Genomic DNA, 22,355 nt, shown 5'->3' with positions numbered 1-22,355 from the left:
CGCCATCTCCAGCAGGAGCAGTCCAAGCAAACCGACCAGACCAGGTGCCCCTTGGCCTTGGGGGTTGCCATTTCTTTTCTTCCAGGAAGCACTTATTGGCTGGGCATGGTGGCTCATGCCTGCAATCCCAGTCCTGCGGGGGTGGGGGGCAAGTAGGAGGTCAGTTGGGGTTATACAGTGAGACACTCACAAAATGAAACAAAACCACCAGAGTTAAAAGGAAAAGCAGTCTGCAGATGACTGTCATAACAGTGCTGCATCTTGCAGACCTCAGGGGCCTGGCTGGGGACGGGTACAGCTTGGGCTGCGTCTGTAGGCTGAGGAGCCGCCTTGGGGTGCTAGAAGAGGCTGGGGGCTGGGGGAGCGCTGTTGGGGGTTGGCACAGCGGCTGGAAGAGGGTGTCCATGCTGGAGAGGGGGCACCAGCGCTGGGCAGACCAGGGACTTCCGGGGGTGGGGCTGGGCCATAATGGACAGACTGGTGGGAATGGCCCTGAGCTTAGGAAGCAATCGGAGCTGAAGTTTTGGGGTGGTGGGTGGAGAGGGGAGGCAGGGAAGCAGAGAGGGGAGGAGGCCTGGATGAGGAACTCCGGCTCCATCTTCATCAAGGAGGGGGTACCGAGGACGTGAATGAGGGGGTGGAGGAGAGAAGAGGGGCAGAGCTGCCTTGCTGGCATGGAGAATGGGCGAGAGTGGAGCTTCTCAACCTGAGCCCCCAGTAGCTGCTCTAACCTCTGCCCTGTGTGCTGAGACTCGGGGCTGGGCAGGGGGCGTGGGGGATGGACATGTGTGCCTACATGTCCATGGCTGAGCCATCGCTTAGAAGAGTGTGCAGATGGGGTAGGCCCCATGCTGGAGGCTGTGTGTGTGTGTGTGTGTGTGTGTGTGTGTGTGTGTGTGTGTGCATGCACACATGTGTACTGGGTCTTGAATTCCCTTGGTTCTTTCACTCCAAGCTGATGCTCTACCACTTGAACCACAGCTCTACCACTTGAACCAAAGCTCCGGCTTTTTGCTGGTGAATTGGAGATAAGAGTCTCACCAACTTTCTTTCCTGGGCTGGCTTCAAAGTGTGATCTTCAGCTCTCAGCCTCCTGAGTGGCCCAGGCTGGGTTTGAGCCTAGCACACACCCTAGGATAGTCCCTTGGTGACACTTGTTCTAAGAAGAGAGGACGGGAAGGGGTCTGAGTGGGGCTGACCCTTAGGGTGGTCTCCCCTCTCCCAAGGGAGGCTTGGGCCGGAATGCTAAGTGCAAAGGTCCTGAGGTAGGTGAGTGTCCACTTAGGAGCCCCGCCAATCTTGAGGGAGCAGGGCGGCAGGAGGCAGCGCTGGTGAGCAGGAGCCCTCTCCCGAGAGCTTTGTGGTGGCTGCGGCTCCTTGGCTTTTGTGTTCTCTGAGATGGGATTCAGGACAACAGCGCAGAGACATGGGAGCAGGACACGGGACAGAGAATGTGCGTGTATGTGTGATCTTGACAAAACAAGATGGTGGCAGAGGCTGGGAAAGGCTGGGACCCAGGTAGCTATGGAGTCTGCCTAGTGAGTTGGAGCCGCAGCTGGGCAGGTCCCCCCTCCCCCCCCCCAGTGGACAGTTGCCAGGGCTCTACCTAGCTGTGGGCCTGAGTTGCTGGATGATGAGATCCGCTATGGGGACTTGCTAAGAATCCAAAAGGCAGAGGGGCCATCAGGGAAGGCTTCCTGGAGGAGGGACCCTGGAGCTGGACCTTAAAGCCAGCCTGGGGTGGGGGGAGGATGGAGGGAGCTGGGCAGAGCACCCAGGATGGGAGAAACTGGGTGGGCCAGGACTCAGCACCATCGTGGGTGCCTTGGGGTGGGGGGCGGGTCTGCGCGTGAAGGCTGGAGGCCCCCTCCCCCCAGCACCAGGCTCGGGCTGCTACCACCTCGGGGACAGCAGCTGGCAGGGCGGGGCCCCCCTCAACAGGGCCCTCCTTCAGCCACCTCTGGGGCTCCAGGCCTGGCCCCGCCCCCGGGGCTGAGCAGGGCGGGGCCGCAGCCCAGTGGTGGCCCAGGCTGGACTGGCGGTGGCAGGAGGAGGGAGCAGGTGGAGGCCACAGACAGGCGGCGGCGGCGGCGGCGGGACTCAGCCTCCACGCAGGAGCCCCAGGGCTTCTGGGGCAGCTTCTGTCCTCGGTGCCCGGCCCTCATGCCTGCCAGGCTTTGGGGTCTGCCAGGATCCCCTGCCCTGGGCTGGCTGGTGGCACTAGGGGGCTGATGCCGGGCCGGCCGCTCCGGAGTCTGGTGGGAGCGCTCCTCGCCCTCCTGTGCCTGGGGCTGGTGTCCCTGTCCTACCGCTCCAGCCTGTCCCCCCAGGGGGTGCAGGAGACCTGTAGGCCCAGCCAGACGCCCCCCGGGCCCCGGGAGCTGAGGCTGCAGGACGTCTTCATCGGGGTCAAGACCACCGGTGCCTTCCACCGCTCCCGCCTGGACCTGCTGCTGGACACGTGGGTCTCCAGGGCCCGGCCACAGGTGAGGCCACAAGAGACCGGGGTGGCGGGGTGATGGAGGTGCTCTGGCGGGTGGCGGGCTTAGGCGGGGCTGCTGGGGAGCGGGGCTTCCTTCCAGGCGCCTGGCGGCCCCTGCCAGCTGCGGTGGGGTGGGGCGAGCCAGGGTTTCCTGTGGCGGCTTCCTGGGGAGTGGGCGAGCACCCTGGGGTGGGGGGAGTGGCCGGGGCAGAGGGCGGGCAGGAGGCTGAGGTCAGGCGCGTGTGTGTCGGGATGACAGGTGGCATGGGGTGACCTGGGCGCCTGGCTCCCGCCTCCCAAGGGAGCAGGCCCTGCAGTCGTCCCAGGGATCCTGTTCCAGCACAGCCAGCGACCTGGGGGGCGCTGGACTTGCACACACATGCCCACGCGTGCACATCCACACGCACGTGTGCACATACATCCTGTTCTCGCTGGCTGCTGGCTCTGTAGGAGGAAGTGACAGTCCTTGGAGGGGATACCCAGGAGCAGGGAGCAGGCAGGTCTAGCAGAGGCCAGGGTCTCCTGGGGGGGTGGCACCCTGCTTGGATTTCCTGGCTCTGAGCCCCCTCCCCATGAGCCTTTTCCCAGCAGCCCCCCCATCCCCAGGCCCTTGCTCTTCTGGGGGTGGAGGAGGGCACACCGCTTCACCTCTTAGGGAGACTCTGGCCCCTGCCGAAGCAGACAAGGCCGGCCCTTCCCGCAGATCTTCCTGTTTCTGGGGGGGGGGGGCTGGCCTGTGTGTACCTCAAGCTTGGCTTCACGAGCTCTGAGGCTCTTTCCTGTCTTGTCTTGATTACGTGGGCTGCGCCTTGTCCCGGATGAGGAAACCGAGGCCGCAAGGAGGAAGTGCCTGAGTAGTGTCACCCAGAAGGCCTGAGGAAGCAGAGTCCCACAGGCAGCGGGTCCCTTCCCTTTCCACCAAGGCTGAGGCCCAGGGAGGGTCCCCCCCCCCCCACTGTCTGGGCGTGAATGGGCCCTGGACCCTTCAACCTGGGAGGCTTTACCTGGCAGCCGTGACCCGTCTCCAGCCAGACAGCTAGGCCAGCCGCTTCTCCCCTGAAGGGGCTTGTGCGTCAATCAAACAACTCCCCTCACTTAACCCTCCCAACCATCTTCATGGTGGGTATCGATTTCCCATTTACAGGAGAAGAAATGCTGAGGTTAAGCTGAGGCCAGAAGTAAATTCACTAAGTTGGAGCCTAGAGCGAGCGATAGTCTTAAAATCTTGTCTTTGAAGTTGAAAGAAAGAAAAACAATCACGTGAAGCTCGGCTGGTGGCTCACGCCTGTCATCCTAGCTACTCAGGAGGCTGAGATCTGAGGATCACAGTTTGAAGCCAGCCTGGGTTAGGAAAGCCCATGAGACTCTGATCTCCAATGAACCACCAAAAAGCCAGAAGCAGAGCTATGGCTCCAGTGGCAGAGTGCTAGCCTTGAGCACAAAAGCTAAGGGACAGCATCCAGGCCCTGAGTTCAAGTCCCAGTACCAGCACAAAAAAAAAAAAAAGAAAGAAAAAAAAAGGCAGGGGAAAAAGTGGGGATCAGGAGCACCCACTCTGGCCACCTCATCACTAGATGTATTTGTCTGTGTGATCTTGGGGTTGTCCCTTCCCCTTTAGGCCTGTTCCTAGCTCCTTCAAGCATAGCACAAATGCCCTGGATGGGGCCTCAGCTGGCTAGCTCCTGCCTGGTGCCCTGCTGGGTGGTGGGTAGCAGGTGGCCTTTGTCCCAGTGGAGGGGGGTGGGCTGGGAGGCAGTTTTGTGTATTTTGAGCTTGTGGGACCTTTGCAGTCCCCTGGGGGGAGGGGGTGGGGCAAGGAGGGTGACGGGGCTCCACCGCTCCAGTCTTCAGCTGGCAGATGGTCCCCGACTACCCCCCTCCCCGGTCCCAGCAGGCTGCGGGCCCCTTTGTTTGCCGGCCTGTGAAGTTTTAACCATTGTCAAGGCTTTAAACAAATCAAATGCAGCCCCGGGCTGAGGGGCAGGCTTTGCCCTTCTCAGTGCCAGCTTCAGCGGCCATCAGCGAAGCCACCAGCAGCTCCCGGGTCCCCTCCCATCCTGGGGCTCTGCTCATCACCCGGCTTCACCCACCCTGATTTATTCAAGCCTATTAGTTCCCCAGCAAAGATTCCTGCAGCCTCGCCCAACCCATGCTGCAAACTTGAGGATGTTTACTGGCGGCTGTTTTTTTTTTTTTTTGTTGTTGTTGTTTTGCCAGCGATCAGGGTAGAAAAGCTCCCCTCCCCTCTTGCTACATGCCTAGCCCATGGCCTGACTTCTTTTATAGGCTCCCTTGGGGGCTGTGTTGTAAGCGGACTTGGGTTGGGGAGCAGATGCCACAGGAGGCAGGGAAAGGTGGCAGCCTGTAGCCCAGCAGGGGGCGCTGTGGGCTAGCCTGGGGCTGGCCTTGATGGGAAGGGCTGGGGTGGAAAGAGGTGTCCAGGATCATTTGCAGGTTGGGGTGAGTGGATGGAAGGGACGGGAGGGAGGAAGTGCCTGGCTCAATCTTTTATTCTTCGTGTGTGTGTGTGTGTGTGTGTGTGTGTGTGTGTGTGTGTGTGTGTGTGTGTGTGTGTGTGTGTGTGTGTGTGTGTGTGTGTGTGTGTGTTGCTGGGGAGCTAGCCCTTCATGCATGCCAGGCAAGTACTTTATCATGAAGCCACAGGCCTTTGGAGTCATAGCTGTTGGGGATGGGGGTGAGTGGGCAGGATGGCCACTCAGAGACTCAGGAGGCAGACCCCAGGGTCAGGGAGAGGAGCTTGAAAGGTAGATTCTGAGCTGGGTGCCGGTGGCTCACACCTGTAATCCTACCTACTCAGGAGGCTGAAATCTGAGGATCGCAATTCAAAGCCAAGCCTGGGCAGGAAAGAAAGTCCGTGAGACTCTTATTTCCAGTTAAACACCAGAAAACCAGAAGTGGCGCTGTGGCTCAAGTGGTAGAGTGCTCACTTTGAGCTGAATTGCTCAGGGACAACACCTAGGCCCAGAGTTCAAGCCTCACAACCGACAGGAAAAAGAAAGGTAGATTCTGCCCAGCTCCCCCCAAGGGAGCCAGGTGCTGGGACAGGGACATAGACCAGAGCAGGACTGAGGTCTCCATGGTGGAGCTTTCTGGTGGGGGAAGCCACAAAATAAACTTCCGTTACTAGGACTGAGCTTTAAGAGCCACAGGGAGCCATGGAAGGTGAGCAGTGGTGGTGGTGGGGGGGGGGGGTGTCATTGCATTCTGGCCCTCAGAGGACCTCTGGTCCTTAGTCAATCTTGAGGCAGTCCCCAGAGGATGGCAGTGTTCAGAAGCAGGCTTGTGGCAGTGGCCCTGGGGAGGAAGGCCTGGTTCCCCCCATCCCTTCCTGTACCCAACCCTGGCTTCTGGGCTCCCGTGTCTCAGAGGAGCCTGGTTTCATGGTCCACACCTTTTATACAAATCTCATGGCTGTACCGGGCAGAAGCTGGGTGTTTTCCAAAACTGGCTCGTATAATATGCTGTCACAACAGGACACACTGACCATGAGTGTGTGGTCACCCCAGGAGGGCAGCGGCGGTGTGTCCACCGTGGGCTGGTAGTCCATTGGGAGCTGCACAATGGAGTCTTCACGCCTCCTTCTCCTTTCCAGACATTTGTCTTCACTGACAGCCCAGATGAAGCCCTCCAGGAGAGACTTGGTAACTGCCTGGTGGGATGGGGCCCTCAGCTATTGCCAGGGCCTGGCGGGGGTTGGAGGGTAGGGACGGGGGTGGGGGGGATGGGGAGGGGAAGGGAGGTTAGGAAATCGGCTGCAGGTCTGTGCTAGGGAGGGGAACAGACATGGAAAGGGCTGCTGGACACCCGCTTGCTGTCCACCAGCTGGGCCCCAGTTTGGCTATTTGTAACCTGGGGAGTGATAGTCCCCTCTCCCCGCAGGGCCTTGGGGTGCAGACTTCCTGGGAGATCAAGACATTCTGGGCTGTGGGGAGGAGCTGGGAGGGTCCCCTGACTCTCCTTTCTCCAGGGTCCCACCTAGTGGTCACCAACTGCTCTGCTGATCACAGCCACCGGGCTCTGTCCTGCAAGATGGCTGCTGAGTTTGACGCCTTCTTGGCCAGTAGGCTTAGGTGAGTGCTGATCGGTCTCTTTTGGGCCAGGTGACCTTTGCCTCAGGCCAACTCTTGAATCTAGAGTTGTGTCAAAAAGCCAAAGACATGTCAGGCGCCAGTGGCACTCGCCTGTAATCCTAGCTACTCAGGAGCCTGAGATCTGAAGATTGCAGTGCAAAGCCAGCTCAGGCAGAAAAGACTGTGAGACTCTTATCTCCAGTTAGCCAGCAAAAAGCTGGAAGTGGAGCTGTGACTCAGGTGGTAGAGAACCAGCCTTGAGTGAGAAAGCTCAGGGATAGGATAGAGCCCAGGCTCCAAGTCCAAGCCCAGTACTGGGACTCAGAGACACAGAGATACAGACACACAGACACACACACGCAAATGGAACCTTGAAGATGCCCCTGGCTTTTGGGGTCTGATTCACCTCCTTCCATTAGCAGGCAGGGTGTGGTGTGCTGGGTTCACAATCGGCCACTCACTGACCCTATGGCCTTGGGCCAGAGACTTAGCGTCATAACCTTGGTCCTCATCTGTTAAGTGGGGACACGGTCCTGGCCAGCTTGCGCCCAACACAGGCCCGACTCAAGACCGGGTTCTTCGTAGGTAGCTGTTGACAGGGGCCCAGGCAGGGATGCTCCCGCAAGCCTGTGGTCCCCTTCAACCCGCAGGTGGTTCTGCCACGTGGACGACGACAACTACGTGAACCCCAGGGCGCTGCTGCGGCTGCTGGCCGCCCTCCCGCAGGCCCGCGACGTCTACGTGGGCAGGCCCAGCCTGAACAGGCCCATCCGCGCCTCGGAGCCGCTGCCGCACAACCGCACGGTTGGTCCCTCCCTGGTCCCTCCCTCCCTCTCCTATTGGTTGCTGTGCGTGTGGGCGGGGCCTGAAGGGGAGTGGCTACCTCACGGGCGGGGCTTCTAGGGGCGTGGTTATAAGGGACTGAGTCCATCCAGGAGGGTGGGGCTGGAGTGGTGGAGAAGAGGAGTGAATTCTAGGTTTGTTATTTATTTGACCCATCCCTGCAGGTGTGGGTGGTGACTTCCCTTTTTTTTTTTGGGGGGGGCCTCAGTTTCCTCTAAGTAATTGGGAGATAGATAGAGTCCAAGTTAGGGGCTCCTTGGGGAAGTCATGGAGCACTCAGGTAAACTGAGGCTCCCTGGTTTCATGGCTGGGCCCCTCACCACCTGCTGCTGCCGCCATGTAGCTGTGGCGCAGATTATAAACACGCTAGAGTACTTCTGGGCCAGGTGAGGCTCCCTGGGCTGCGGAAGGCTTTCCCCCTCTGAGCCACCTCCCCCTCCTCCACCGTTCCCTCCCTGATCAATCACCAAGGCTTAGACACCTGGAGAAACAGGCCCAGAACCAGCTTCGCCTGCAGACCTGCTGGACGCCGACTAGGGCTGCCAGAGACAGCATACTAACAGATGCCCGGTTACAAATGACCTTAGGGTAAATCCTGAACAATTCCTTCGTGTACCTCCACCAAATCGCCATGGTTCACACCTTGGCCCCTAGATCCTACTGGCCTTGAGGTGGTGCGGTGGCCCAGGCTCCGAGGGCTCTGTTGCTGCCCCCAGCCCCCAGGAAAAGGCAGCTAGGAGGCTCTCTCTCTGGAGGCTGGGTCTGGCGCAAGAGCCGGGCCCGCTGTGGGGTGCGCCGTCCCTCCCCAGGTCACCATCTGCTTCACTGGGGAAACCAGAGCCTTAATTATCAGCAGCTCGTTAGCTTCTGAGCCTTAATTAAATCCCCCTGGGCCCCAGGGTGTGTGTGTGTGTGTGTGTGTGTGTGTGTGTGTGTGTGAGTGTGTGTGCACGTGCACATGCAAGCCTTCTCCCAGGCTCCCCACTGCTTCTTCCCTGGCTGGTCACCAGGCTTAAGCGCTTCACTTCAGGGGCTGAGAACTGCAGTCTGGAGCTCATCTTCCTGGCTTTCCCTGCCAGCCCTGCCACTGTCTCATGTCTTGACCCAGAGTGAAGTCATGTAACCATGTACCTCAGTTTCCCCAGCTGCGAAACAGGTGACAACAGTCTCTTGCAGTGTGTTCTGGGTACAGACATGCCGAAGTGTGGTCCGCTATCCAGTCCTTAGGCTGGACGGGCGTAATAACTGCGAGTAAGCTCAGCCATCAGTGTCCGACTCGGCTCTGCTGTGTTTCGGAGTCACCTCTTAACTGTGTACTTCAGTGCCCCTTTGGGCACACTTCAGCCTGTCCCCAGGGTAGAACTCAGAACCCCAAAGTAGCCAGGCCTGCTCAGATGCTGCCTCAGGCTCCGCATTCTCACTGCTGCATCCTGGGGGATAATGACCCATGCAGCGTGCACCTAGGGACTTGGAAGAAGCTAAGCAGGGGGGAATTTGTTAGATCAAAACATGGCACCGTCCTGCCCAGTGCTGGTGGCTCATGCCTGGAATCCTAGCTACTCAGGAGGCTGAGATCTGAGGATTGCAGATCGAAGCCAACCTGGGTAGGAAAGTCTGGGAGACTGTTATCTCCAATAAACTACTCACAAAGCCAGAAGTGGTGCTGTGGCTCAAGTGGTAGAACTCTTGCCTTGAGTGAAAGCAGCTCAGGGGCAGCACACAGGCCTAGAGTTAAGTTCAAGCCCCATGACCGGCAGAAGCAACAACAAACGACATCAAAAAAGGCACAGTCCAAAGGGTAAGGTGCTCCCCCAAAGAGTTCTTTAGAGAAATCCATAGGTAAAGTCAGGGGTCCTGATAGCGTCTCCAGGAAAAGCCTTGGATGGAGTTGGTGAGGGTTGAGGGGGTAAGAGGAATTCCTAAAGGAATCTGTAAATGGCTCCCATCATTGGGATGGCAAGGAGTTTGCTGCCTGCCGAGGCTCCCAAGATCCCGTGTGTGTGTGTGTGTGTGTGTGTGTGTGTGTGTGTGTGTGTGTGTGTGTGTGTGTGTGTGTTAGTCCTGGGGTTTGAACTTAAGGCCTGAGCACTGTCCCTTAGCATTTTTGCTCAAGGCTGTCACAGCTCCACTTCCAGCTTGTTGCTGGTTAATTGGAGGTAAGAGTCTCACAGATTTTCCTGCTCCAATTGGCTGTGAACTGTGAACCTCACAAGTTTCTCTTTTGAGTAACTAGGACTACAGGACTGAGCCACCAGTCAAACCAGCCTGGTTTTCTTTCTTTTCTTTCCTTCCCTCCCTCCCTTCGTGCTCCCCCCATCTCTGTTATGGGACTTGAACTCTGGGCCTGGGCGCTGTCCCTGAGCTCTTCAGCTCAAGGCCAGCATTCTATTACTTGAGCCACAGCACCACTTTCAGTTTTCTGGTGGTTGATTGGAGATAAGAGTCTCATAAACCTTCCTGCTTGGGCTGGCTTTGAACTGTGGTCCTCAGATCTCAGCCTCCTGAGTAGCTAGGATTACAGGTATGAGGCACCGGCCATCCGGCCCTAGTTTCCTTATCTATAAAACAGGCATAAACATGGCAGGCTACCGCAAGACCCTACAAGCTGTGAGGCAGAGAGCCAGGGCCGCTGGGGGGGGGTGGATGGGGGTGGGGGGTGGGCATTCTCCTTCCCTCCCATCTCACCGTGTTCATGTTCCTCTCCCCAGAGGCTGGTGCAGTTCTGGTTTGCCACAGGGGGCGCAGGCTTCTGCATCAACCGCAGACTAGCTTTGAAGATGGCCCCGTGGGCCAGGTAAGCCGAGACCCAGGACGGAGGTGTGTGACGGGCCTGGGCAGGAGGAGCCAGAGCCATTGTGGCCAGAGCGGGGAGAGACCACCTCGCTTCTCTAGGTTTTAGAGTCTCCAGTTTGTGGAGAGGCGGTCATCCACCAACTTTCCCCCACTCAGGGTTAACACATCTCAGGGAAAAACACATCTTTGGGGGGCTGGCAAAGTGGCTTAATCATAGAGTGCTTGCCTAGCATGCATGAGGCCCTGGGTTCGATTCCTCAGTGCTACATACACAGAAAAAGCTGGAATGGGGAAGTGGCTCAAGCGGTAGAGCGCCCACCTTGAAGAAAAGAAGCTCAGGGACAGTGCCCAGGCCCCGAGTTCAGGTCCTAAGACTGGCAAAAAAAAAAATCTTTGGGAGCCTCAGTTTCCCCATCTGTAAAATGGACCTGAAAAAATAACAGCCAGAGGTCGCATAAAGGTTAAGTGAGCAAATGTCTGAGCTTCACCTTCTAGGAGCCGGGACCACCTCAGCTCCTTCTGCAGCTCTGTTCTGTCTGAGCAGCCATGGCCAAGGGTAGGGGCTCTCAGAGGAGGGAGAGGAAGGGATGGCTTCCTGGAGGAGGCAGCATTTGACATTTGGCCTGGAAGAGAGGCGTCCAGGGAAGCGCAAGTCCTAGCTCTCTGGAATCCCCAGAGTTCCAGGCTGCCTCTAGGTCTTTCTGGCTGGCTCATATTAACACCCGTGGCTGTGATCTTCTATGGAGTTTTTTGGGGGCTTGAACTCAGGGCCTGGGCATTGTCCCTGAGCTTCTTTTGCACAAGGCTAGCGCTCTATCACTTGAGCCACAGCGCCACTTCTGCCTTTTTCCGAGTAGTTCACTGGAGCTATGAGTTTTACAGACTTTCCTGCCCAGGCTGGCTTTGACCCATGATCCTCAGATCTCAGCCTCCTGAGGATGGCAGGCGGGAGCCACCAGTGCCTGGCTTGTATGGAGCTGTGACTTTGGCCTTGGCCTGGGCTCCTGCAGCTTTGAACATGGAGGCACTGAGATGCTGATTCAAGGTCACCGGCTGCCGCGTTTGCTTTACCTTAGATGGAGAGGAGCCTGCGTGTTGTCTTAGGTCTGGTCTGAGAGGAGCTGCCTGGGCTTCTGGCCTGCATAACTTTGAATGAGTTAGTGCCTCACGCCTGTAGTCCTCGCTGCTCAGGAGGCTGAGATCTGAGGATCATGATTCAGAGCCAGCCTGGGCAGGAAAGTCCAAGAGACTGTTATTGCCAGTTGACCACCAAAATGCTGGAAGAGGAGCTGTAGTTCAAGTGGTAGAGAGCCAGGGCTGGGAATGTGGCTTAGTGGTAGAGCGCTTGTCTAGCATGCACAAAGCCCTGGGTTCGATTCCTTAGTACCACATAAACAGGAAAAGCCAGAACTGGGGCTGTGGCTCGAGTGGTGGAGCACCAGCCTTGAATGAAAAAGCTGAAGGGCAGCGTCACCCTGGGAGCCTGGCAGGGGCCCCGTGGGAGGCTCCGGGGAAGCAAGGGGGGAGGCTCCAGCCTGCTCTGCCCCACCCCCAGCGGCTCCCGCTTCGTGGACACGTCCGCGCTCATCCGGCTTCCTGATGACTGCACAGTAGGTTACATCGTGGAGTGCAAGCTGGGCGGCCACCTGCAGCCCAGCCCCCTCTTCCACTCGCACCTGGAGACCCTGCAGCTGCTGGGGGCTGCCCAGCTCCCGCAGCAGGTGAGCTGCCCCAGGGCTGTGGTCGTGCGGGGGGGGGGGCCCTCGGGGGGGTATGTGAGGTCAACCGGATGCTGGGCCTGGCTGTGTCCTATTAGTGGGGAAACTGAGGCCCGGGACGGCAAAGGATCCCAAATGGCAGGCAAATGCTACCAGTGCCTTGGAGATGGGCCAGTCTTTTTGTGCTGGTTGTAGGGCTTGAACTCAAGGCCTGAGTGCGAGTTCTGAGCATTTTTGTTCCAGGCTATTGCTCTACCACTTAAGCCATAGTTCTACTTCAGATTTTTTTTTTTTTTTTTTTTTTTTGCCAGTCCTGGGCTTGAACTCAGGGCCTGGGTGCTGTCCCTGAGCTTGTTTTGCTCAAGGCTAGCACTCTACCACTTGAGCCACAGTGCCATTTCCAGCCTTTTCTGTGTATGTGGTACTGAGGAATGGAACCCAGGGCTTCATGCATGCTAGGCAAGCACTCTACCACTGAGCCACCTTCCCAGCCTTCTTGGGAGTTTTTGATGGTTAATTGGAGATTAGAGTCTCATGGACTGTCCTGCCCAGGCTGGCTTAGACCCGGGATCCACAGATCTCAGGCTTCTGAGTAGCTGGGTTTGGGAGTATTTCTGATCAGAGGTTGGTGCAGCAGGAAGGCTGACTGTGCAAACATTGTACAGATCGAGGTGTGGGGCCCCAAGAGCTGGTGTTCCTGAAGCACACAGCTAGTGTGGGCAGAGGGGCATGGGGGGTCCAGCTGGTCCCCTGCTCCCCGCTTCCAACCCAGACTCTTAGCTGAAATCCTGTCCCACGTTCTGCCGCTGAAGCTGCAGGTGAGTTTGCCCAGGCTCAGGCCCACCTGAAAGGACCCTTCCCTGCCCCCCTCAGTCCCGAGCCCAGGCCCAGGGGAGGCCCAGCTGAGCCCAGGCCCAGGGGAGGTCCAGCCGCCGGTGTGGGCAGGGACCTGGCGCCCTGTGTGTGTGTGTGTGTGTGTGTGTGTGTGTGTGTGTGTGTGTGTGTGTGTGTATGCGCGCGCGCTTGCGCGCTGTGCCCCACTGTTCAGCTTGCTCCTTGCACGCCGCTGCACCAGGGTGGAGTGAGTTCTGCTTGGAGGTGGGCTCGCTTCGCCTCTCCAGCCAGCCCGGCCGCCTCTGCTGCTGCCCAAACGCTGCCCTTCGAGGGGTCCCCGGCCGGACCTCCCCCCACACTGCTTGTCCCCGCCCAGGTCACGCTCAGCTATGGGATCTTTGAGGGGAAACTGAACGCCATCCAGCTACAGGGCCCCTTCTCTCCTGAAGAGGACCCCTCCAGGTGGGTGTGGTGCTACAGTTCCAGGATGGGGGTAGGGGGCTGAGCCCAGATATCCAAAGATGGGGGGAGATGGGGAGGGAGAAGAACGCCACAGCCGGGAGTGGATGTCGGGTCCTGCCCTATCACAGCTTTGCTGTGTGACCTTAGGTATGTGTCTTGCCCTCTCTGGGCTTCCGTCTCCTCCTGTGTAGCCCTGAGAGGCTGGACATGATGGATCTGAGGGACTCTCCTGTCTCTGAGCTTCCATGATTGTTCAGGAGCCCCTGGAAGATTGTCCTGTCTCTCAGAGCGAGGAAGGTGGGTCTATCCTGGGGCCCAGGGCCTAACCCGGAACCGAAGCCCAGACCCTCCCCCAGCATCCTGCCCCGGCAGCAGCTGGCCGAGCCCTGCGGCCTCCCGCCAGGCAGCTCAGGGTGGGTGCCAGCTTCACGGCCCGACCCGTGTCCACCCGGTCTGTGACCCACAGAAGGCCTGGGCCTGGAGGAAGGACTCAATGCCCCAGGGGAATGAGCAGGGGTAGGGGTGAGCCCAGGGCCTGCAGAGGGGAGGAGAGGAGGGCAGGGCAGACGGACTCCGAGCCCAAGCCTTGCTGCTGGCTGGGAGGTGACAGAGGACTGCATAGGACCTTGGGGCTGGCAGCTGTGTGCGTGTGGGGGGCACAGTGTTCAGGGTGGGGGAGCATGTGCAAAGGTCCGGTGGCCGCTGCTCCAGGGGAGACAGTGGTGTGTGATGTAATGCGGCCAGGCAGGGGGCAGGGACCTTCCAAGGCTCTCACTGGACTCGAGATTCGTCGAAGTCTGTGGCCTCCGGGACTTTCTGGCCTCAGGTTTCCAGGCCTGTGCTGGGGCAGAGGTTCTGGGGCTAGGACTGTGTCAAACAAAGATGGGGTTTGGCTCAAAATGGGGAGAAAGAGAATTCCAAGATGATGCAAACCTCTTTCTTTCTTTCTTTCTTTCTTTCTTTCTTTCTTTCTTTCTTTCTTTCTTTCTTTCTTTTTTTGTCAGTCGTGGGGCTTGAACTCTGGGCCTGGGCACTATCCCTCAGCTCTTCAGCTCAAGGCTGGCGCTCTACCACTTGAGCCACAGTGCCACTTCCAGTTTTCTGAGTGGTTTATAGGAGATAAGAGTCTCCCAGACTTTTCTGCCCAGGCTGACTTTGAATCACGATCCTCAGATCTCAGCCTCCCAAATAGCCAGGATTCCAGACGTGATGCCCAGCTATGAACCACTTTTCTAATGGGCCGGGCTGCTTGTCGGTGGGGGTGTGCATGGTAGGCTAATGGCCAAGTGGCTTGAGAATTATTACTGAGGCTGAGTGTGGTGGCACAGGTCTGTAATCCCAGCTACTGGGGACATAGAAATAGGAGGATTACTGTCCTAAAGCTAGTCTAGGACAAAGTTCGTGCAAGATCTTATCTGAAAAGTAGACTTAAAACAAATAGATTGGGGGGGGGGAGGGTGTTGGTGGCAGGGCTCAGGTTTGTCTTAAATGTCCTACAATAGAAGGTTCTAGAATTCATTGGTTTCTGCTTAATGGGACTGGAGCTAACTGGGGGCTCGGATCCATGGGTGGGAGAGTCTGGCCTTGGCGTGGGCTCTGTGCCTTTCTCTGAACCAGAGTGTCTCACCTCGGGGTGGTTTGGGGGCCCCGGGGGCCCTCGGCACTGTCTGAAGTTTGGTGGTTAGACCTTGGGGAACGTCCTGGTGTCTTGGGGTTGAGGCCAGGTGGCTGCTCAGCACCTCACAGGGCAGAGCGCAGGAGGGACCGGCATTGCTGGGTCATGGTGGGCCTGGGGGGGGGCGGGCTGGCCGGGGAGCGGCTGACCCGCCTGCGTCTCTCTGTCCTCTCTGCAGGTTCCGCTCTCTTCATTGTCTCCTCTACCCAGAAACGCCCTGGTGTCCCCAGCTGGTGGCCCGATGACCTGGAAGTGTCGGGCGAAGGTGGACCCAGGCTTCAGGCTGCCTCCCAGGACAGGGCCGCGGGTGGCGGGAAAGGCCGGTTCTCAGTGGTGGCTGCCGTGGAGGGTGTCCCAGCCCAGAGGGGCAGGCCGTGGCCGCGGGGGCTCGGCGCAGGCTCCTGAGGCCGGCAGGTAGCGGCGTGGATTGAGGGCAGGAGGTGGATGCTAGGCCGGGGCCCCTGCCCTCAACATGGGCCCTGGTTGGGTCTGGCCTGGGCCCCTGGCTCTGGTGCTCCGCTCCCTGGGTCTGATCTCGTGTCACTGAAGGAACGCAGAACGGATGACCGCCGCAGAGCTGGCTGCGTCAGTGCCCCACACCAAGTTCTGCTGAGAGGCTCAGCATCCTTAGCCCAAGGAGACTGCTCACAATGGCTTGCCAGACCGTGGAGACGGGGCTTCTGCTGGCTTTCCCAGCCTCCCTGGCTGTGTGAGGCTGCTGAATGACCCAGCCTCTGACCAATCAGAAACTTAAGCAAAGCTGACAGAGAAGTTTTTGAAGGTGTGTGAGGGAAGTGTGGCGAATGTGAAGGTGGATGTGATGGCTGGATCTGGGGAAGCCACTTTGCCACCATGAAGGAAAAGCCAACACAGTCCTCCACAGCTATCCCCTCCAATGATGGATTCTATATGAAATTAAAGCACTGGTTTAATTTAAGTCTCTCTTGGTCTAGATTTCTGTAGTCTGCCCAATTTCCCAGTCTAGTCTTTGGCTTGGGGCGCTGGTCCCAGGACCCTGATTTTTGGCCTACCTGTGGCAGTGGTGGTGTGGGTAGACGCGCTGTGCTGAGCCTGGTCCAGAGATCAGTGAGTGTGGACGGGCATGGTGTGGGCCTCCTGCTCCTCTGGGGGGAGGGGTGTGTGGGGCGCGTGGGTGTCCCCCATGTGCCCAAGGTGTGCTGAGCCCTTGCTGGGCGGGTCCCCCCTCAGGGTGGGGCTCAGCACCCCGGGGAGGCTGAGGGCCACCCTTGAGCATGCCTGTCAGGTGTGCCGCGTTTGACAGCCAAGGCAGGTGCTGGGGGAAAATCCATGTTTCTCTAGAGCTTCTGGTCTCAAGCCAGGCTCCAGTGGCTCACGCTTGTCAGCTACTCAGGAGGCTGAGAGCTGAGGATCAGGGGTCAAAGCCAGCCCAGGCAGGAAAGGCCATGAGACTTTTTTTTTTTCTTGGTCGGTTGTGGGGCTTGAATCTGGGCCTGGGCGCTGTCCCTCAGCTCTTCAGCTCAAGGCCAGCGCTCTACCACTTGAGCCACAGCGCCACTTCTGGTTTTCTGAGTGGTTTATTGGAGATAAGAGTCTTATGGAGTTTCCTGCCCGGGCTGGCTTTGAACCTCGAACCTCAGATCTCAGCCTCCTGAGTAGCTAGGATGACAGGTGTGAACCACAGACACCAGGCCCGTGAAACGCTTATCTCCAATTAATCACCAGAAAACCGGAAGTGGTTCTGTGACTCAAAGTGATAGAGCGCTAGCCTTGAGCAGAGGAGCTCAAGGATCAGTGCTCAGGCCCTGAGATCCAGTCCCACGACTGACCAAAAAAAAGCTGGAAGTAGAGCTGTGGCTCAAGTGGTAGAGCACCAGCCTTGAGCTAAAAAGCTAAGGGACAGGCTGGCACAGGAAAAAAAAATAATTCTGGTCCCAAAGAGGTGGGGCCATGGCGGCCTCTCCTCCCTGGCCGTGTGGTGTCCAGTTGGGGGCCCTGAGGTGGGGGCCCTGAGGTGGGGGTTCTGAGGTGGGGGCCCTGAGGTGGGGGCCCTGAGGTGGCGGCCCTGAGGTGGCGGCCCTGAGGTGGCGGCCCTGAGGTGGGGGTTCTGAGGTGGGGGTTCTGAGGTGGGGGTTCTGAGGTGGGGGTTCTGAGGTGGGGGCCCTGAGGTGGGGGTTCTGAGGTGGGGGCCCTGAGGTGGCGGCCCTGAGGTGGCGGCCCTGAGGTGGCGGCCCTGAGGTGGCGGTTCTGAGGTGGGGGTTCTGAGGTGGGGGCCCTGAGGTGGGGGCCCTGAGGTGGGGGCCCTGAGGTGGCGGTTCTGAGGTGGGGGCTCTGAGGTGGCGGCCCTGAGGTGGCGGCCCTGAGGTGGCGGCCCTGAGGTGGGGGTTCTGAGGTGGGGGTTCTGAGGTGGGGGTTCTGAGGTGGGGGCCCTGAGGTGGGGGCCCTGAGGTGGGGGCCCTGAGGTGGCGGCCCTGAGGTGGCGGTTCTGAGGTGGGGGCTCTGAGGTGGCGGCCCTGAGATGGCGGTTCTGAGGTGGGGGCCCTGAGATGGCGGCCCTGAGGTGGGGGCCCTGAGGTGGTGGCCCTGAGGTGGCGGCCCTGAGGTGGGGGCCCTGAGGTGGCGGCCCTGAGGTAGGGGTTCTGAGGTGGGGGTTCTGAGGTGGCGGCCCTGAGGTGGGGGCCCTGAGGTGGCAGCCCTGAGGTAGGGGTTCTGAGGTGGGGGCCCTGAGGTGGCGGTTCTGAGGTGGGGGTTCTGAGGTGGGGGTTCTGAGGTGGGGGCCCTGAGGTGGGGGCCCTGAGGTGGGGGCCCTGAGGTGGCGGCCCTGAGGTGGGGGTTCTGAGGTGGCGGCCCTGAGGTGGGGGTTCTGAGGTGGCGGCCCTGAGGTGGCGGCCCTGAGGTGGGGGTTCTGAGGTGGGGGTTCTGAGGTGGCGGCCCTGAGGTGGCGGCCCTGAGGTGGGGGTTCTGAGGTGGGGGTTCTGAGGTGGGGGCCCTGAGGTGGGGGCCCTGAGGTGGCGGCCCTGAGGTGGCGGCCCTGAGGTGGGGGTTCTGAGGTGGGGGTTCTGAGGTGGGGGTTCTGAGGTGGGGGTTCTGAGGTGGGGGCCCTGAGGTGGGGGCCCTGAGGTGGCGGCCCTGAGGTGGGGGTTCTGAGGTGGGGGTTCTGAGGTGGCGGCCCTGAGGTGGGGGCCCTGAGGTGGGGGTTCTGAGGTGGCGGCCCTGAGGTGGTGGCCCTGAGGTGGCGGCCCTGAGGTGGGGGTTCTGAGGTGGCGGCCCTGAGGTGGGGGCCCTGAGGTGGGGGCCCTGAGGTGGGGGCTCTGAGATGGCGGTTCTGAGGTGGGGGTTCTGAGGTGGGGGTTCTGAGGTGGCGGCCCTGAGGTGGCGGCCCTGAGGTGGGGGTTCTGAGGTGGGGGCCCTGAGGTGGGGGCTCTGAGGTGGGGGCCCTGAGGTGGCGGCCCTGAGGTGGCGGCCCTGAGGTGGGGGTTCTGAGGTGGCGGCCCTGAGGTGGTGGCCCTGAGGTGGCGGCCCTGAGGTGGGGGTTCTGAGGTGGGGGCTCTGAGGTGGGGGCCCTGAGGTGGCGGCCCTGAGGTGGGGGCCCTGAGGTGGGGGTTCTGAGGTGGGGGCCCTGAGGTGGCGGCCCTGAGGTGGCGGCCCTGAGGTGGGGGCCCTGAGGTGGCGGCCCTGAGGTGGTGGCCCTGAGGTGGCGGCCCTGAGGTGGGGGTTCTGAGGTGGGGGCCCTGAGGTGGCGGCCCTGAGGTGGCGGCCCTGAGGTGGGGGTTCTGAGGTGGGGGCTCTGAGATGGCGGTTCTGAGGTGGGGGTTCTGAGGTGGCGGTTCTGAGGTGGGGGCCCTGAGGTGGCGGCCCTGAGGTGGGGGTTCTGAGGTGGTGGCCCTGAGGTGGCGGCCCTGAGGTGGCGGCCCTGAGGTGGCGGTTCTGAGGTGGTGGCCCTGAGGTGGCGGCCCTGAGGTGGCGGCCCTGAGGTGGGGGTTCTGAGGTGGCGGCCCTGAGGTGGGGGCCCTGAGGTGGTGGCCCTGAGGTGGCGGCCCTGAGGTGGCGGTTCTGAGGTGGGGGCCCTGAGGTGGCGGCCCTGAGGTGGCGGCCCTGAGGTGGCCAGGGCCGGTTCTTCCCCTGGGCCCGCGGCCGGGCCTCCCAGCGCCGTGGCCCCAGCTGCTGCTCCCCTCGCGTGGCAGGCTGCCGGCCGGCTGGCCTGGTTTTTGAAGCAGCAGCAGATTCTGGGGTTGTTCCGGGATCAGGAGGGTCGGCTGGAGGGAGGAGGACTCGGCCATCTGCTGCCTCTATTGTCCCAGAATAGCTGGGGAAGTGGGGGAGCTGAGTCAGCAGGGGGGAGCAGGGAAGGGGGGCAGCCGCGTTTAACCCTCTGTGGGCCTGAAGCGGCCTGTGACAGTGCTAATGGATCCCCCCGGGAGGGTAGGTGTGTAAGAGGGGACCCCTGTGACCCCGTGACCCTTCAGCCTCCTTACTTTTTTGGTGTGTGCCCGTATTGGGGTTTGAACTCAGAGTCTGGGCACTGTCCTTGAGCTTTTTTTTTTTTTTTTTGCTGAAAGCTGGTGCCCTACCACTTGAGCCACAGCTCCATGTCTGGCTTTTTTTTATGTCTGGACTTTCCTGCCCAGGCTGGCTTTGAACCCTGATCCTCAGATCTCAGCCTCCTGAGTAGCTAGGCTTACAGGCGTGCACTCCCAGTCTCAGCCTCTTTAGCCTTAGCTGGAACGCTAGGCCTGTCATGTCCTCTCCAGAGTGAATAAGTTGTGGGTTACAGGTGGCATTGACCCTTGGGCCCCAGGGTGAGGTGGCATTACAAGGGGCCCCCTGACCCTCGGGCCGGCCCCTCCTCCCAGGGGGGAGTGGGTGGGGACCCAGGATGAACCCGCCCCCTCCCAGCCTTGAGTGGACTGGGTAGACACCACCCTGAGGCTGGGGACAGACATCTTTACCCTGATGTGGACATAGATATTGCTGGAAACAGAGATGTTAATAAAGTCATCAGATACTTGCTGTGCATTAACTCTGGCCTGAGCACTAGAGGTAAGTTGTGTCATTCCAACTTTCCCTATTTGGAGCAGATTTTACAGACGCAATTTTACAGATTAAGAAACTGAGGCACCGGTGGCTCACACCTGTCATTTTAACTACTCAGGAGGCTGAGATCTGAGGATCGTGGTTCAAAGCCAGCCTGAAAACAAAAGTCCATGAGACTCTAATCTCCAATGAACCACCAGAAAACCGGAAGTGGCGCTGTGGCTCAAGTGGTAGCGTGCTTGCCTTGAGCTGAAGAGCTGAGGGACAGCGCCCAGGCCCAGAGTTCAAGACCCATGACTGACACCACACACACACACACACACACACACACATACACACACACACACAGAAACTGAGGCGCAAAGGGTGGAGGCTCTGTGAGCCAGGGCAGTGTGGGGGGACTTGGAGGAGGGGAGAGCCTTATCAGGCCTGGATACCACCCTCCATCTTCCACACCTGCTGTGTGGGCACAGGGCGCCTGCATGACACACTGAGAAGCTTCCAGAGAGTTCGGATATGGATGTTGCTTGCTCCCTGTGAGTGGGGTGGCCTGGGGGACTGGCCTGGTGACCACCTGCACCCCAGCTGGGTCCCACTCACCCTCCCTGGTGCCTCCTGCTCTCCCCCAGCACGGGCCAGGCTCTGCCTGGACAGCCACTTCCTGTCTGGCCAGTGTGCTCTCGTCAGGCCCTGTCCCCTGTCCCTTCCCCTGGCCCCTGGCCCTTCCCTCGTTCTCCATCCTCTGTCCTCCCACCCCCATCCCTTCCCCCCTCCTCTGTCCCTTCACCTGGGTCCATGCAACCTGCTGTCCCACAGGTGGGACTCCCCCCCACCCCCCACGCTCCCGCAGCTCAGGATCCATGAAAGGTGGGGACAGCTCTGGTGGGGGGTGTTGGGGTGGGGACTTCATACGCAGGACCAGGGGGGCAGCAGCAGAACCTGCTGGTCATTTGTTTCTGGTGTTTTTTTTTTTGTCAGTCATGGGGCTTGAACTCTGGGCCTGGGCGCTGTCCCTCAGCTCTTCAGCTCAAGGTGAGCTCTCTACCACCTGAGCCACAGCGCCACTTCTGGTTTTCTGGTGGTTCATTGGAGATGAGAGTCTCACAGACTTTCCTGCCAGGGCTGGCTTTGAACCGAGATCCTCAGATCTCAGCCTCCTGAGTAGCTAGGATGTCGGGCGGGAGCCACCCGTGCCCGACTCCTGCTGGTCATTCATAGTATCCCCCAAAGGGAAGACCTGACCGGAAGTGACCCTCATCTGAGCCAGTCGGATGATAGGCTGTGCCCCACACATCTGCTTGCCCTGCGTGTCTGATGGGTCCTGGGTCTAAATGCTACATTGCGGGAACCAGGGGCAGCGCGGCTGGTTCAGTGACACCGAAATGTCCACCCAGCCAACCCTGGGGACCGTTCTGGAAGATGGAGGATCTGCCTTCCCCCTCCCCCTCCCTCCCTCCCTTGTCCCTCCTTCCCTTCCTCCCGTCTTCCCTTCCTTCCTTCTCAGCACTTCTCGCGTGCCCCTACCATGCAAGCTACGACCCCAGCCCTTTTGCTTTTAGTGCTTTTGCTCAGGCTGACCTCAGACCACAATCCTCCTACCTGTACCTCCTCATAGCTAGGATCTGCGGCCCGTGCTACTGTGCCAGGCCCAGCCCCTGACCATGGGCCCCACGCAGGAAAAGACAGCAGGAAGAGACGAAATGCAACCTCAGCAACAGGAGAGCGCCATGCGCGGTGCAGCGGGGCAGGTTGGGGTGGTGATTCCACGTAGGCCCTCAAAAGCGAGGAAGGCGCGCGGGGCTGCGGTAGACGGCACTTCCAGCCATTCAGGATGACAAGCAAAGTGGGTTGTGTTGAGGAATGTTCTAATATGTGAGAGATACAGCCTCAAATATTTATGGGTGCAATGTTCGGGTGCCACTGGGAACGGCTGGCACAGGGGGCCGGGGGAGCCAGGAAATAATGGCAAAGCAGTGATGGGAGATCTGGGGGTTTGCTGCGCCCCCTGTGTGTCTCAAACTTCCTGGGTAGAAGTACACAGGCCATAACTGCTGCCTGGGGGGGGGTCCTCCTCCCTGGCTGTGGCCCCTCTGCCCTTCCCCCTCCCTGCCCTCCCCCCTCCCTGCCTGCCCCCTCCCTGCCCGCCCCCCCTCCCTGTCCACCCCCTCCCTGCCCTCCCCCTCCCACCCCTCCCCCTCCCACCCCTCCCCCTCCCTGCCCGCCCCCTCCCTGCCCTCCCCCCTGCCCTTCCCCCTCCCTGCCCGCCCCCTCCCTGCCCTCCCCCCTCCCTGCCCGCCCCCTCCCATTCCTCCCCCTTCCACCCCTCCCCCTCCCTGCCCGCCCCCCCTCCCTGTCCGCCCCCCTCCCACCCCTCCCCCTCCCTGCCCGCCCCCTCCCTGCCCTTCCCCCTCCCTGCCCTCCCCCTCCCATCCCTCCCCCTCCCT

At 60.1% G+C, this 22,355-nt stretch overlaps 2 protein-coding genes across 2 annotated transcripts in view; one reads left to right on the top strand and one right to left on the bottom strand.

The window, feature by feature from the left end:
* Positions 1-2,041: 2,041 nt before the first annotated feature.
* Mfng (MFNG O-fucosylpeptide 3-beta-N-acetylglucosaminyltransferase) lies at positions 2,042-15,826 on the top strand. Its single transcript, XM_069999466.1, has 8 exons — positions 2,042-2,486; positions 6,096-6,144; positions 6,471-6,573; positions 7,224-7,377; positions 10,125-10,210; positions 11,765-11,930; positions 13,138-13,223; positions 15,077-15,826. The coding sequence occupies exons 1-8, from the start codon at positions 2,232-2,234 to the stop codon at positions 15,141-15,143; spliced, it is 966 nt and encodes a 321-aa protein (XP_069855567.1). The 5' UTR covers positions 2,042-2,231; the 3' UTR covers positions 15,144-15,826.
* LOC138811891 (proline-rich protein 36-like) overlaps positions 15,177-22,355 on the bottom strand; it is a 21,209-nt gene continuing 14,030 nt past the window's right edge. Inside the window, exons 4-5 of the mRNA XM_069999850.1 lie at positions 16,850-19,183; positions 15,177-15,345 (exon numbers count right to left, since the gene is read on the bottom strand). Coding sequence (XP_069855951.1) covers positions 15,177-15,345; positions 16,850-19,183 — 2,503 coding nt within the window. The remainder of the gene's footprint in view (positions 15,346-16,849; positions 19,184-22,355) is intronic.

Source organism: Dipodomys merriami, unplaced genomic scaffold (genome assembly GCF_024711535.1).
Source record: "Dipodomys merriami isolate MVZ:Mamm:240054 unplaced genomic scaffold, mDipMer1.0.p SCAF_55, whole genome shotgun sequence".
Taxonomy (NCBI): domain Eukaryota; kingdom Metazoa; phylum Chordata; class Mammalia; order Rodentia; family Heteromyidae; genus Dipodomys; species Dipodomys merriami.
Note: the sequence above shows the minus strand (reverse complement) of the source record. Positions and strands in the feature narration are given on the sequence as shown.

Bases quoted from the DNA above. Each gene is read 5' to 3' on its own strand.
- Mfng (XM_069999466.1), top strand. From the start codon at position 2,232: ATGCCGGGCCGGCCGCTCCGGAGTCTGGTGGGAGCGCTCCTCGCCCTC. The intron at 2,487-6,095 runs GTGAGGCCACAA...TCTCCTTTCCAG, and splicing joins TCTCCAGGGCCCGGCCACAG to ACATTTGTCTTCACTGACAG. The intron at 13,224-15,076 runs GTGGGTGTGGTG...TCCTCTCTGCAG, and splicing joins CCTGAAGAGGACCCCTCCAG to GTTCCGCTCTCTTCATTGTC.